This window comes from Scyliorhinus torazame, chromosome 16 (assembly GCF_047496885.1).
Source record: "Scyliorhinus torazame isolate Kashiwa2021f chromosome 16, sScyTor2.1, whole genome shotgun sequence".
Classification (NCBI taxonomy): Eukaryota; Metazoa; Chordata; class Chondrichthyes; order Carcharhiniformes; family Scyliorhinidae; genus Scyliorhinus; species Scyliorhinus torazame.
The window spans coordinates 68,000,948-68,015,669 of record NC_092722.1 but is presented as its reverse complement, the minus strand read 5'-3'; the positions used below and the strand labels follow the sequence as shown (position 1 = coordinate 68,015,669).

At 48.7% G+C, this 14,722-nt stretch overlaps 1 protein-coding gene across 2 annotated transcripts in view; it reads right to left on the bottom strand.

Annotated features, from left to right (window-relative positions):
- The window catches only part of LOC140392858 (ephrin type-B receptor 2), a 1,067,684-nt gene that overhangs the window by 143,713 nt on the left and 909,249 nt on the right, over positions 1–14,722 (bottom strand). For both annotated transcript variants that reach the window (XM_072478598.1, XM_072478599.1), the window contains exon 11: positions 10,286–10,533. In XM_072478598.1, coding sequence (XP_072334699.1) covers positions 10,286–10,533 — 248 coding nt within the window. The remainder of the gene's footprint in view (positions 1–10,285; positions 10,534–14,722) is intronic.

The following is a 14,722-nucleotide window of genomic DNA, read 5'->3' as shown; positions in this document are numbered from 1 at the left end:
GAGCACTCTGCTACAGCACTCACAGTGTGTACTCTGATACAGCACTCACAAAGAGAGCACTCTAATACAGCACTCACAGTGTGTACTCTAATACAGCAGTCACACAGAGAGCACTCTGATTCAGCACTCACACAGAGAGCACTCTGATACAGCATTCACACAGAGAGCACTCTGATTCAGCAGTCACACAGAGAGCACTCTGATACAGCACACACACACAGAGCACTCTGATACAGGACTCACACAGAGAGCACTCTGATACAGCACTCACACAGAGAGCACTCTGATTCAGCACTCACACAGAACGCACTCTAACACAGCACTCACACAGAGAGCACTCTGATTCAGCAGTCACACAGAGAGCACTCTGATACAGCAGTCTCACAGAGAGCACTCTAATACAGCACTGACACAGAGAGAGTACTCTAAAATTGCACTCACACAGAGGACTCTGATATAGCACTCACAGTGTTTACTCTAATACAGCACTCACAGTGTGTACTCTAATACAGCAGTCACACAGAGAGCACTCTGATACAGCACTCACACAGAGCGCACCCTAACACAGCACTCACACAGAGAGCACTCTGATACAGCACTCACACAGAGAGCACTCTAACACAGCACTCATACAGAGAGCACTCTGATTCAGCACTCACACAGAGCGCACTCTAACACAGAACTCACACAGAGAGCACTCTGATTCAGCAGTCACACAGAGAGCACTCTGATACAGCACTCACAGTGTGTACTCTAATTCAGCACTCACACAGAGAGCACTCTAATACAAAACTCACAGTGTGTACTCTAATACAGCAGTCACACAGAGAGCACTCTGATTCAGCACTCACACAGAGAGAACTCTGATACAGCACTCACACAGGGAGCACTCTAATACAGCACTCACAGTGTGTACTCTAATACAGCAGTCACACAGAGAACACTCTGATATAGCACTCACACAGAGAGCACTCTGATTCAGCACTCACAGAGAACACCAGGATACAGCAGTCACACAGAGAGCACTCTGATTCAGCACTCTCACAGAGAGCACTCTGATACTGCACTCACACAGAGAACACTCTAATACAGCAGTCACACAGACAGCACTCTGATTCAGCACTCACACAGAGAGCACTCTCATACAAAACTCACAGTGTGTACTCTAATACAGCAGTCACACAGAGAGCACTCTGATTCAGCACTCACACAGAGAGCACTCTCATACAGCACTCACACAGAGAGCACTCTAATACAGCACTCACAGTGTGTACTCTAATACAGCAGTCACACAGAGAACACTCTAATACAGCACTGTCACAGAGAACACTGACACAGCGCTCAGACACAGCACACTTTAATATAGCACTCACACAGAGAGCACTGTTACAGCACTCACAGTGTGTACTCAAACACAGCATTCACAGAGAGAGTACTCGAAAACTGCACTCACACAGAGAAATCTGATACAGCACTCACAGTGGGTACACTAATACAGCACTCACAGTGTGTACTCTAATACAGCAATCGCACAGAGAGCACTCTGATACAGCATTCACACAGAGAGCACTCTGATTCAGCAGTCACACAGAGAGCACTCTGATACAGCACACACACACAGAGCACTCTGATACAGGACTCACACAGAGAGCACTCTGATACAGCACTCACACAGAGAGCACTCTGATTCAGCACTCACACAGAACGCACTCTAACACAGCACTCACACAGAGAGCACTCTGATTCAGCAGTCACACAGAGAGCACTCTGATACAGCAGTCTCACAGAGAGCACTCTAATACAGCACTGACACAGAGAGAGTACTCTAAAATTGCACTCACACAGAGAACTCTGATATAGCACTCACAGTGTTTACTCTAATACAGCACTCACAGTGTGTACTCTAATACAGCAGTCACACAGAGAGCACTCTGATACAGCACTCACACAGAGCGCACCCTAACACAGCACTCACACAGAGAGCACTCTGATACAGCACTCACACAGAGAGCACTCTAACACAGCACTCATACAGAGAGCACTCTGATTCAGCACTCACACAGAGCGCACTCTAACACAGAACTCACACAGAGAGCACTCTGATTCAGCAGTCACACAGCGAGCACTCTGATACAGCACTCACAGTGTGTACTCTAATTCAGCACTCACACAGAGAGCACTCTGATACAGCACTCACAGTGTGTACTCTGATACAGCACTCACAAAGAGAGCACTCTAATACAGCACTCACAGTGTGTACTCTAATACAGCAGTCACACAGAGAGCACTCTGATTCAGCACTCACACAGAGAGCACTCTGATACAGCATTCACACAGAGAGCACTCTGATTCAGCAGTCACACAGAGAGCACTCTGATACAGCACACACACACAGAGCACTCTGATACAGGACTCACACAGAGAGCACTCTGATACAGCACTCACACAGAGAGCACTCTGATTCAGCACTCACACAGAACGCACTCTAACACAGCACTCACACAGAGAGCACTCTGATTCAGCAGTCACACAGAGAGCACTCTGATACAGCAGTCTCACAGAGAGCACTCTAATACAGCACTGACACAGAGAGAGTACTCTAAAATTGCACTCACACAGAGAACTCTGATATAGCACTCACAGTGTTTACTCTAATACAGCACTCACAGTGTGTACTCTAATACAGCAGTCACACAGAGAGCACTCTGATACAGCACTCACACAGAGCGCACCCTAACACAGCACTCACAGTGTGTACTCTAATACAGCAGTCACACAGAGAGCACTCTGATACAGCACTCACAGTGTGTACTCTAATCCAGCACTCACACAGAGAGCACTCTAATACAAAACTCACAGTGTGTACTCTAATACAGCAGTCACACAGAGTGCACTCTGATTCAGCACTCACACAGAGAGCACTCTGATACAGCACTCACACAGAGAGCACTCTAATACAGCACTCACTGTGTGTACTCTAATACAGCAGTCACACAGAGAACACTCTGATATAGCACTCACACAGAGAGCACTCTGATTCAGCACTCACAGAGAACACTCTGATACAGCAGTCACACAGAGAGCACTCTGATTCAGCACTCTCACAGAGAGCACTCTGATACTGCACTCACACAGAGAACACTCTAATACAGCAGTCACACAGACAGCACTCTGATTCAGCACTCACACAGAGAGCACTCTGGTACAGCACTCACAGAGAGCACTCTGATACAGCACTCACACAGAGTGCACTCTAACACAGCACACACACAAAGAGCACTCTACTACAGCACTATCACAGACCACTCTAATACAGCAGTCACACAGAGAGCACTCTGATACAGCACTCACACAGAGCGCACCTTAACACAGCGCTCACACAGAGAGCACTCTGATACAGCACTCACACAGAGAGCACTCTAACACAGCACTCACACAGAGAGCACTCTGATTCAGCAGTCACACAGAGAGCACTCTGATACAGCACTCACAGTGTGTACTCTAATACAGCACTCACAGTGTGTACTCTAATACAGCAGTCACACAGAGAACACTCTGATACAGCACTCACACAGAGAGCGCTCTAATTCAGCACTCACAGAGAGCACTCTGATACAGCAGTCATACAGAGAGCACTCTGATTCAGCACTCACACAGAGAGCACTCTGATACTGCACTCACACAGAGAACACTCTAATACAGCAGTCACACAGACAGCACTCTGATACAGCAATCACAGTGTGTACTCTAATCCAGCACTCACACAGAGAGCACTCTAATACAAAAATCACAGTGTGTACTCTAATACAGCAGTCACACAGAGAGCACTTTGATTCAGCACTCACACAGAGAGCACTCTGATACAGCACTCACACAGCGAGCACTCTAATACAGCACTCACAGTGTGTACTCTAATACAGCAGTCACACAGAGAACACTCTGATATAGCACTCACACAGAGAGCACTCTGATTCAGCACTCACAGAGAACACTCTGATACAGCAGTCACACAGAGAGCACTCTGATTCAGCACTCTCACAGAGAGCACTCTGATACTGCACTCACACAGAGAACACTCTAATACAGCAGTCACACAGACAGCACTCTGATTCAGCACTCACACAGAGAGCACTCTGGTACAGCACTCACAGAGAGCACTCTGATACAGCACTCACACAGAGTGCACTCTAACACCGCACACACACAAAGAGCACTCTAATATAGCACTAACACAGAAAACACTCGAATACAGCAGTCACACAGAGAGCACTCTGATACAGCACTCACACAGAGAACACTCTGATACAGCACTCACACAGAGAGCACTCTGATTCAGCACTCACAGAGAGCACTCTGATACAGCAGTCACACAGAGAGCACTCTGATTCAGCACTCACACAGAGAGCACTCTGATACTGCACTCACACAGAGAACACTCTAATACAGCAGTCACACAGACAGCACTCTGATTCAGCACTCACACAGAGAACACTCTGATTCAGCACTCACACAGAGAGCACTCTGATACTGCACTCACACAGAGAACACTCTAATACAGCAGTCACACAGACAGCACTCTGATTCAGCACTCACACAGAGAGCACTCTGGTACAGCACTCACAGAGAGCACTCTGATACAGCACTCACACAGAGTGCACTCTAATACACCACTCACACAGAGAGCACTCTAACACAGCACACACACAAAGAGCACTCTAATACAGCGCTAACACAGAGAACACTCTAATACAGCAGTCACACAGAGAGCACTCTGATACAGCACTCACACAGAGCGCACCCTAACACAGCACTCACACAGAGAGCACTCTGATTCAGCAGTCACACAGAGAGCACTCCGATACAGCAGTCACACAGAGAGCACTCTGATACAGCACTCACAGTGTGTACTCTAATACAGCACTCACACAGAGAGCACTCTAATACAGCACTCACAGTGTGTACTCTAATACAGCAGTCACACAGAGAGCACTCTGATTCAGCACTCACACAGAGAGCACTGTGATACAGCACTCACACAGAGAGCACTCTAATACAGCACTCAGTGTGTACTCTAATACAGCAGTCACACAGAGAACACTCTGATACAGCACTCACACAGAGAGCACTCTGATTCAGCACTCACAGAGAGCACTCTGATACAGCAGTCACACAGAGAGCACTCTGATTCAGCACTCACACAGAGAGCACTCTGATACTGCACTCACACAGATAACACTCTAATACAGCAGTCACACAGACAGCACTCTGATTCAGCACTCACACAGAGAGCACTCTGGTACAGCACTCACGGAGAGCACTCTGATACAGCACTCACCCAGAGTGCACTCTAACACAGCCCACACACAAAGAGCACTCTGATACAGCACTAACACAGAGAACACTCTGATACAGCACTCACACAGAGAGCATTCTGATACAGCACTCACACAGAGAGCACTCTAACACAGCACTCACACAGAGTGCACTCTGATACAGCACTCACACAGAGAGCACTCTAACACATCACTCACACAGAGAGCATTCTGATACAGCACTCACACAGAGAGCACTCTGATACAGCACACACACAAAGAGCACTCTGATACAGCACTCACACAGAGTGCACTCTAACACAGCACACACACAAAGAGCACTCTGATACAGCACACACACAAAGAGCACTCTGATACAGCTCTAACACAGAGAGCACTCTAACACAGCACTCACACAAATTGCACTTTGATACAGCACTCACACAGAGAGCACTCTGATACAGCACTCACACAGAGAGCACTCTGACCCAGCACTCACACAGAGAGCACTCTAACACAGCACTCACACAGAGAGCATTCTGATACAGCACTCACACAGAGAGCACTCTGATACACCACTCACACAGAGAGCACTCTAACACAGCACTCACACAAATTGCACTCTGATACTGCACTCACACAGAGAGCACTCTGATACAGCACTCACACAGAGAGCACTCTGACCCAGCAGTCACTCAGAGAGCACTCTGATACAGCACTCACACAGAGAGCACTCTGATACAGCACTCACACAGAGATCTCTGACCCAGCAGTCACACAGAGAGCACTCTGATACAGCACTCACACAGAGAGCACTTTGATACAGAACTCACACAGAGAGCACTCTGACCCAGCAGTCACTCAGAGAGCACTCTGATACAGCACTCACACAGAGAGCACTCTGATACACCACTCACCCAGAGAGCACTCTGATACACCACTCACACAGAGAGCACTCTGACCCAGCAGTCACACAGAGAGCACTCTGACCCAGCAGTCACACAGAGGTCACTGATACAGCACTCACACAGAGAGCACTCTGATACACCACTCACACAGAGAGCACTCTAACACAGCACTCACACAGAGAGCACTCTGACCCAGCAGTCACACAGAGGTCACTGATACAGCACTCACACAGAGAGCACTCTGATACACCACTCACACAGAGAGCACTCTGACCCAGCAGTCACACAGAGGTCACTGATACAGCACTCACAATGAGTACTCTAACGCAGCACTCACTGTGAGAACACTATTTCTCTTCCACTCTTCCCACTTGTGCAGCTGAGACCCCCGCAGTGCTGTGAACCTCGCTTTGGCTGCCAACCACAGTTGAACCTTCAGTCTCACTGTTATCAACTTTGATAAACGGTTCTGGAGTGACATGGTCTCTCTTGCCCACACTAATGTGATACGCTTCTGTGATAGTCACAGAACAAATACTCACACAAACACTTTCTCACATGCATACACACTCTCTCTCTCACCCCCCCCCCCCCCCCCCCCCACACACACACATACACCTTTTGTTGTAGTTTATCACCATTTTTCAATTGTTCTTCACCTGCCTGGTCTGCCCCAACACGTGTTCCCCCAGCATGGCCACCTGTCCCAACTGTTCTTTTGTTGTCATGGATACAGTTGGCTATCTCACCTGTTTCCACCATTCGCACTCTCCAACCTTTAATGGCACCATTAACCCTCCTCTTTGTCTCAAGACCAATACAAATTTGTTCACATCTCCTTTGACGTGACCTATCCCTGTTTTTTTAGATTGCCCCAGCTCCTCCATCCCCTTTCCAACTATATCATTCTGTACATTTCTGTCTTGCTTTAGTTCTGTAGTTCTTTAGTTCATTTAGATCTGAAACGTAAACTTTGTTTCTCCCCACAGACGCTGCCAGACCTGCTGAGTTTATCCAGCATTTTCTGTTTTTATTTTACACTTACACACTCTGGTGGGCTCCTGCTCCCGCAGTTTACTTTGCTCCGTTAACCAGGGCATCCACTCCAGGCCCTGCTCCCGCACTACGCCCCATTCCACGTCCCAATCTGGGCATTGCTCCTGTTATCCGGCTCACTTGTATCTGGCCCCAAATCTACACTGGGCCTCATTCCTACTCTACGCCCTGCTTCTGGCCTCCGGCCACACCTCTGCTCCAGGCTCCACCCTCACTACAGCCTCCGCTTCCAGTCCAGGCTTTGCTTCCTGCACTTCCTCTTGCTCTGGGCCCTGCTCCGGTTCTGAGCCAACTCCCCATTCCTCTACCCAATTTGGACCCTCCTCCAGCCCTGTTCCCACTTGCAAACCCGTTCCCTCATTGCTCAGGTTCACTCTGGGCCCTGCTTCCTGCCATGTTTCTGCTCCAGGCCCCATTTCCACTCTGGCCCCCAATCCAGGGCCTCCCTTCCATTCCAGGCCCAGTCCCATTCTGGACCTGGCTCCAGCACCCATTCCGGTCCCTGCTCCTGGACCCGTTCTGGCTCTAAATACTGCTCCCACTCCAGATCCATGTGCCATCCCTGCTGTTACTCTGGGTCCTGATCTGGACAATTCTCCACCCCTGGCATTGGCTCCTGGCTCTGCAAGCTGGAAACTAAAATTCAACAATTACCTTCCCAATGCCTGCTACTTATCCAATCACAGACTGGGTTCTTACTGCATTTGCTGACAAGCCCAACCTCTCAGCAGCAAATGCAGGGGAAACAAGCTTGTGATTGGACGAGCAGCTTTATAACAGCTTTCAAATCCATATCTGTTGTATCTCCTACAATGTTTGATGGACCGGTAAAGAGGAATCACAGATCTGAGTCCAAGGGAGTCAGGGGTGATGGAGGGACAGGTAGGGAAGTGGAATTAAGGCCTTATCCAGGAAATGCAAAGGAGGGAGAAACTCAGGAAAACTACTGGCACCAGAGGGTGCTGAGTAAATTGTTGGATCTGCGGGCTGACCAGCGTCGGGTCCTGATGGACTTCATTCCAGGATCTTGAGGTGTCAAGTGAGATAGGTGATGTATTGGTTTTAATTTTCCAAAAGCTCCTAGATTTGGGGAAGTTCCCAAGGGGCTGGTTTAGCACAGTGGGCTAAACAGCTGGCTTTTAATGCAGAACAAGGCCAGCAGCACGGTTTAGTTCCTGTACCGGCCTTCCCGAACAGGCGCCGGAATATGGCGACTAGGGGCTTTTCACAGTAACTTCATTGAAGCCTACTTGTGACAATAAGCTATTATTATTATTAGTATGTTGGACATCAGCAAATGTAAGTCCATTATTCAAAAAGGGAGGGAGACAGAAAGTGGGAAACTTAAGTCTGTGGCAGACAGGGAAAATGTTAGAGGCCATTATGAAATAACGTATAGCAGGGCACTTGGATAAGTTCAAAGTAATCGGGCAGAGTCAACATTGTTTTGTGGAAGGGAAGTCATGTTTAACCAACTTATTGGAGTATTTTGAAGTAATCTGTGTTGTGGATAAAGGAGAACACGTGGATGTACTGTACTTAGATTTCTAAAAGGCACTTTATAGAGTGCCACATCAAAGGTGATTGCAGAAAATAAAAGCCCATGTTATAGGCGTAACATTTTGGCATAGATGGAAGATTGGCTGGCTAACAGCAAACAGAGTCGGCATAAATGGGTATTTTTCATGTTGGAAAAATATATCGAGTAGTTTGCCACAGACTTCAAATGTTTACAATTTATGTAAGCAACTTGGGTGAAGGGATTGAAGGGTTGATTGTCCCATTTGTCACAAAAATAGGCAGGAAAGTAAATTGTGAAGAGGACATAAGGAGGGTACAAAATGATGCAGATAGGCTAAGTGAGTGGCAAATGGGGCATACTGTGGAAGAATGTGAAATTGTTCATTTTGGCAGGAAGAATTAAAAAAGAAGCATATTATCAAAATGGTGAGAGATTGCAAAGCTCTGAGGTACAGAGGGATCTGGATGTCCTAGTGCATGAATCATAAAAGTCTAGTATGCAGCAACAGCAAGCTAATAGAATGTTATCATTTATTGCGAGGGAAATTGAATACAAAAGTAGGGAGGTTATGGCTGGAATTCCCCGGCCATAGGGATTATCTTTTCCCACTGGTAGCGCACCCCTGCCCACAGGTCTCCCAGCGACATGGGGTGGCTTCAATGGGAAATCCCATTGACAAATGGCGGGAAGTGAGAATCCCGTCACTAGCGAACGGCGTGTTGCCGAGAATCACGCAGCCGGGAGACGAGAGAATCCCACCTCATACTTCAGATGTACAGGGCACTAATGAGACCACATTTGGTGTACAGTAGTGGTCACCTTATTTAAGGAAGGTTGTAAATACATTAGGAGCAGTTCAGAGAAGGGTTACCTGGAATGTGCGGTTTGTCTAATGAGGAAAGATTGGACAGACTGGGCTTGTATCCACTGGAGTTTAGAAGAGTAAGAGGCGACTTGATTGAAACATATAAGACCTTGGGGGGTATTGACAGGGTGGATGTGTTGAGGATATTTTCTCTTGTGAGAGCATCTAGAACTAGGTGTCATTGTTTAAAATTAAGGGGCCACTCATTTAAAATGGGATAAGGAGAAATGTTTTCACTCAGAAGCTTGTGAGTTTCTGGAACTTTCTTCCTGAAAAGGCAGTGGAAGCAGAGGCTTTGAATATTTTTAAGGCAAAGGTGGATGAATTCTTGTTAGGCGGGGGTGGGGGGGGGGGGGGGTGATATGTTATCGGGGGTAGGCAGAATACAGATTTGAAGTTAGTATCAGACCAGCCATAATGTTATTTTATGGCAGAACGTGTTTGAGGGGCTGAATGGCCCAATCCTGCTCCTTGTTCGTATGTTTGTATTGTACGGCCAATTCTGTTCTCTTCATGGATAGTGCCTGAACTGATAAACATGCCAACTATTTTCAAATTCTGTTTCAATAAATGTAAAGTTCCGCATGATTTCCTGAAATAAAACACAACTTCAATATCTTACCCGGAGGAAGGAGTCCAGTGAACCATTCTCCATGAACTCTGTGATTATCATCACTGGGCTGCTTTTGGTGACCACTCCTTCTAAATGGATGACATTTGGATGATCGAACTGTCCCATGATGCTTGCTTCACTCAGGAAGTCCCGTCTCTGCCTCTCTGTATAACCAGATTTTAAGGTCTTGATGGCAACAAATATCTCCCTTTTTCCAGGTAACTTGAGGTGCCCACTGCACACCTCTCCAAATTCACCTGGCAAGGAAGTCAAAATGATTAAAGACACAACTGCTTCCTGTTCAGAGAATGTTTCCCTACAATACACGTGGAAAAGAGATTATTACAAACCATATGCAAAGCTTCAGAGTTTACAAACAATGAAAATCAAACTTCATTATTGACATCTCTCAACTAATGTTCACATCAATGATTTGCCTGACTACATCAAAAATTCTTGATGCAGTGTCTAACCATCCATTCACTTTCTGTCGGTGCATGGCAGTTAAAGTATTGCAAAGTGCGACAGAATATTTACAGCCCACGTTGTGGTATTATCACACATGAAGGCAATGCAAGGGTTAATGAAGTGTATACAGACAGCCACGAGAGGGAGCTAGTCCTATGAGTATATTGTCATGATATGCAAACATGCAACCAATGAACACTCAGAATAGGACACAACCAATGGGCAGTCAGGACACTCAGAGGTAGCATCACCACAAGGGGGCATGACATAAACACTATAAAAGGAATGAGGCACTCACACCTTGCCTCTTTCCACAGACAGACATCTAGAGAGTTAGACAGGGTTGATCAGCAGCATCACACTCCACACGTGACTTAGAGCAAGCTGGTACAGTTAGACTGAGTTACTACAGTTAGATTAGCTGAGAGTCAAACTCATTTGAGAACTGTGTTAATAGTTCAATAAACACGTTGAACTCATTTCAGAGTCCTTTAGTTAAGACTGCATCAAGTAGCAGCCTGTGTTATCCGAAGCAGCATAAAACAACATGAGACCAGGGGTGACTGTTCAATCTATTTAGTTCAACTCAACAAGATCCGTGACAATCAGCTGCTGAATACAGGTACAATGGACAAGATTCAGGCTCCTCGTCAGCTCAGGACCACCGGCAATCTTAGTGTCAACTGGCGATCATTCAAGCAGAAATTTCAACTATATGTGGAAGCATCCGTCCTCAATGGCGCGACCGATGCTCGGAAGATAGCTCTTCTACTCACCACTGCGGGTGACCATGCGATAGAGATCTTCAACTCCTTTCACTTTTCCGAAGAGCAGGACAAAACGAAGAACCAAACCATCCTGGACAAATTCGACAGCCACTGCGAGGTGGACACCAACAAAATCTTCGAGCGCCACATCTTCAAGCAGAGGATGCAAGGTAAAGACGAATCCTTCAACTCCTATCTAACTAACCTTAGACTGTGAGCGCAAACCTGCAACTTCGGTGATATCACTGACCCCATGATCAGAGACCAAATCGTTTTTGGAGTCCACTCTGATTCTCTGCAAGAGCAATTGTTGAAAATCAAGCTCATGACCCTGCCAGTCGCGATTGAAACGTGTACTGTGCATGAGCACTCTAAAAATCGCCATTCACAGTACAAAACGGCAGAAAGTGAAGAACAAGCCTCCCACAAGGTGGAGAGTGTTCAGGCCATCTCCCGGATGCAGCGCCTCCACATTGACGAAAGCAGCCATTTCGCGCGCTCTTCCCGGGGCCCGATGCACGCGCAATGCCATCGGGAACACGAAGCGGCCGAAAACCGCACTGCGCAGGTGCAAACGTCCGAGAACCGCACTGCGCATGCGCAACGACGCACTGAGCGTCATGACGTGTGCGAACTGCGGCACCGCCCATTTAAAAAAAAACTGCCCTGCAAGAGGCAAACGCTGTTTTCACTGGGAAACCAAACCACTATGCAGCCCAGTGCAGATCTGCATCACCACTCAGGAGCCAGCGCTCCCAATTCCAACAGCGGCGCATCAGAAGTGTGCAACACCGAATGCATGACTCTGATCCAGGCAGTGCGACGGATCCAGATGATGAATACCTGGACAACACTGACCGAGTGGACATTATTACGAAGTGCGAATACGCCACACCGGACACATCGCGAGTCCAATCAATCCTGGCCGTGGATTCCGAGGACGAATGGCATGCAATGATGAAGGTCAACCACTGCCCCATCCAGTTCTAACTGGACACAGGTGCCTCCGCCAACCTGATTTTGCAGGTGGACTTCAAGAGAATCAAGAAGCCCCCCACAATCCTTCCAGCTGCCTGCAAACTCCTGGACTACAATGGAAACGCAATCAAGGCACTGGGGCCCTGCCATCTGCAGGTGTCCAGCCGACACACACAAGCAAGCTTTCGCTTCGAGATTGTTAAACCAGACAGGGCGTCCCTGCTAGGTGCGCACGCCTGCAAGCAACTGAACCTCATTCAAAGGGTCTACACCACGATGCCGTCCCATTCGGATCTTCAGGCCAGCATCAACGACATACTAACCCAGTACCCAGATGTATTTAGCGGGATGGGCACGCTGCCGTACGAGTACAAGATTCTACTGCGGCCTGGTGCCAAGCCAGTGGTCCACGCGCCACGACGTGTCTCTGCTCCACTGACAGAGCGCCTGAAGGCAGAGCTCACAAATCTACAACAAAAAGGCATAATCTCCAAGGTCAGTGAACCAACCGACTGGGTCAGCTCGATGGTGTGCGTAAAGAAGCCTTCGGGGGACCTCTGCATCTGCATTGACCCCAAGGATCGAAACAAAAACATTATGCGGGAACATTACCCCATCCCGAAGAGGGAAGAAATCACGAGTGAGATGGCACAAGCGCGCTTCTTCACAAAATTAGACGCATCCCAAAGAATTTGGCAAATCCAACTTGAAGAATCCAGCAGAAGGCTCTGCACCTTCAACACACAGATTCTGCTACAACCGAATGCCATTTGGCATCATCTTGGCATCAGAGATTTTCCATCGCATCATGGAACAGATGATGGAGGGAATAGAAGGGGTTTGTGTCTACGTTGACGATATCATAATCTGGTCCACAACCCCAGAGGAACATGTGTCACGACTCAAGAAAGTATTCCGCGCATACATGAACATGGCCTCAAGCTAAACGGGTCCAAGTGCTGTTTTGGGACATCCACGCTGAAGTTCCTGGGCGATCAGATTTCGCAACACGGTGTGCGCCCGGACACAGACAAAATTAAAGCCATCGAGGTGATGAAGTCCCCGAGGACAAGAAGGCAGTACTGCGCTTCCTGGGAATGGTCAATTTCCTTGGCATGTTCATCCCGAATTTGGCCACACACACCACAGCCCTATGCAACCTGGTGAAAAAATCAACCACCTTTGAGTGGAAGGCGGAGCACCGAACAGAGTGGCTGGAGCTGAAAGCCAAGCTCACCACTGCACCCGTCCTTGGATTCTTTGACCCAGACTGAGAGACCAAGATATCCACAGATACGAGTCAGGATGGCATTGGGGCGGTGTTGCTTCAAAGAGATGACACGTCATCCTGGGTACAAGCAGCATACGTGTCACGGGCAATGACACACATTGAGACCAGGGGCGACATTCTCCGACCCCCCGCCGGGTCGGAGAATCGCCGTGGGCTGGCGTGAATCCCGCCCCCGCCGGTTGCCAAAATCTCCGGCACCGGATATTCGGCGGGGGCGGGAATCGCGCCGCGCCGATTGGCGGGCCCCACTGCTCGATTCTCCGGCCCGGATTAGCCGAAGTCCCGCCTCTAAAATGCCTGTCCCGCCAGCGTAAATTAAATCACCTACCTTACCGGTGGGACAAGGCGGCGCGGGCGGGCTCCGGGGCGATCTAGCCCCGGGGGGTGCCCCCACGGTGGCCTGGCCCGCGATCGGGGCCCACCGATCCGCGGGCGGGCCTGTGCCGTGGGGGCACTCTTTCCCTTCCGCCTCCGCCACGGTCTCCACCATGGCGGAGACGGAAGAGACTCCCTCCACTGCGCATGCGCGGGAAACTGTCAGCGGCCGCTGACGCTCCCGCGCATGCGCCGCCCGGGGATGTCATTTCCGCGCCAGCTGGCGGGGCAACAAAGGCCTTTTCCGCCAGCTGGCGGGGCGGAAATTCCTCCGGCGTCGGCCTAGTCCCTCAATGTTGGGGCTCGGCCCCCAAAGATGCGGAGCATTCCGCACCTTTGGGTGGCACGATGCCCGTCTGATTGGCGCCGTTTTGGGCGCCAGTTGGCGGACATCGTGCCGTTTCTGGAGAATTTCGCCCCAGATATGCACAGATTGAGAAGGAGTGTTTAGGTTTTCTCACCTTCATCCTCAAATTTCATGATTATGTCTACGGCTTGCCAACATTTACTGTTGAGACAGATCATAGGCCTCTGGTCCACATCATCCAAAAGGACCTGAACGACTTG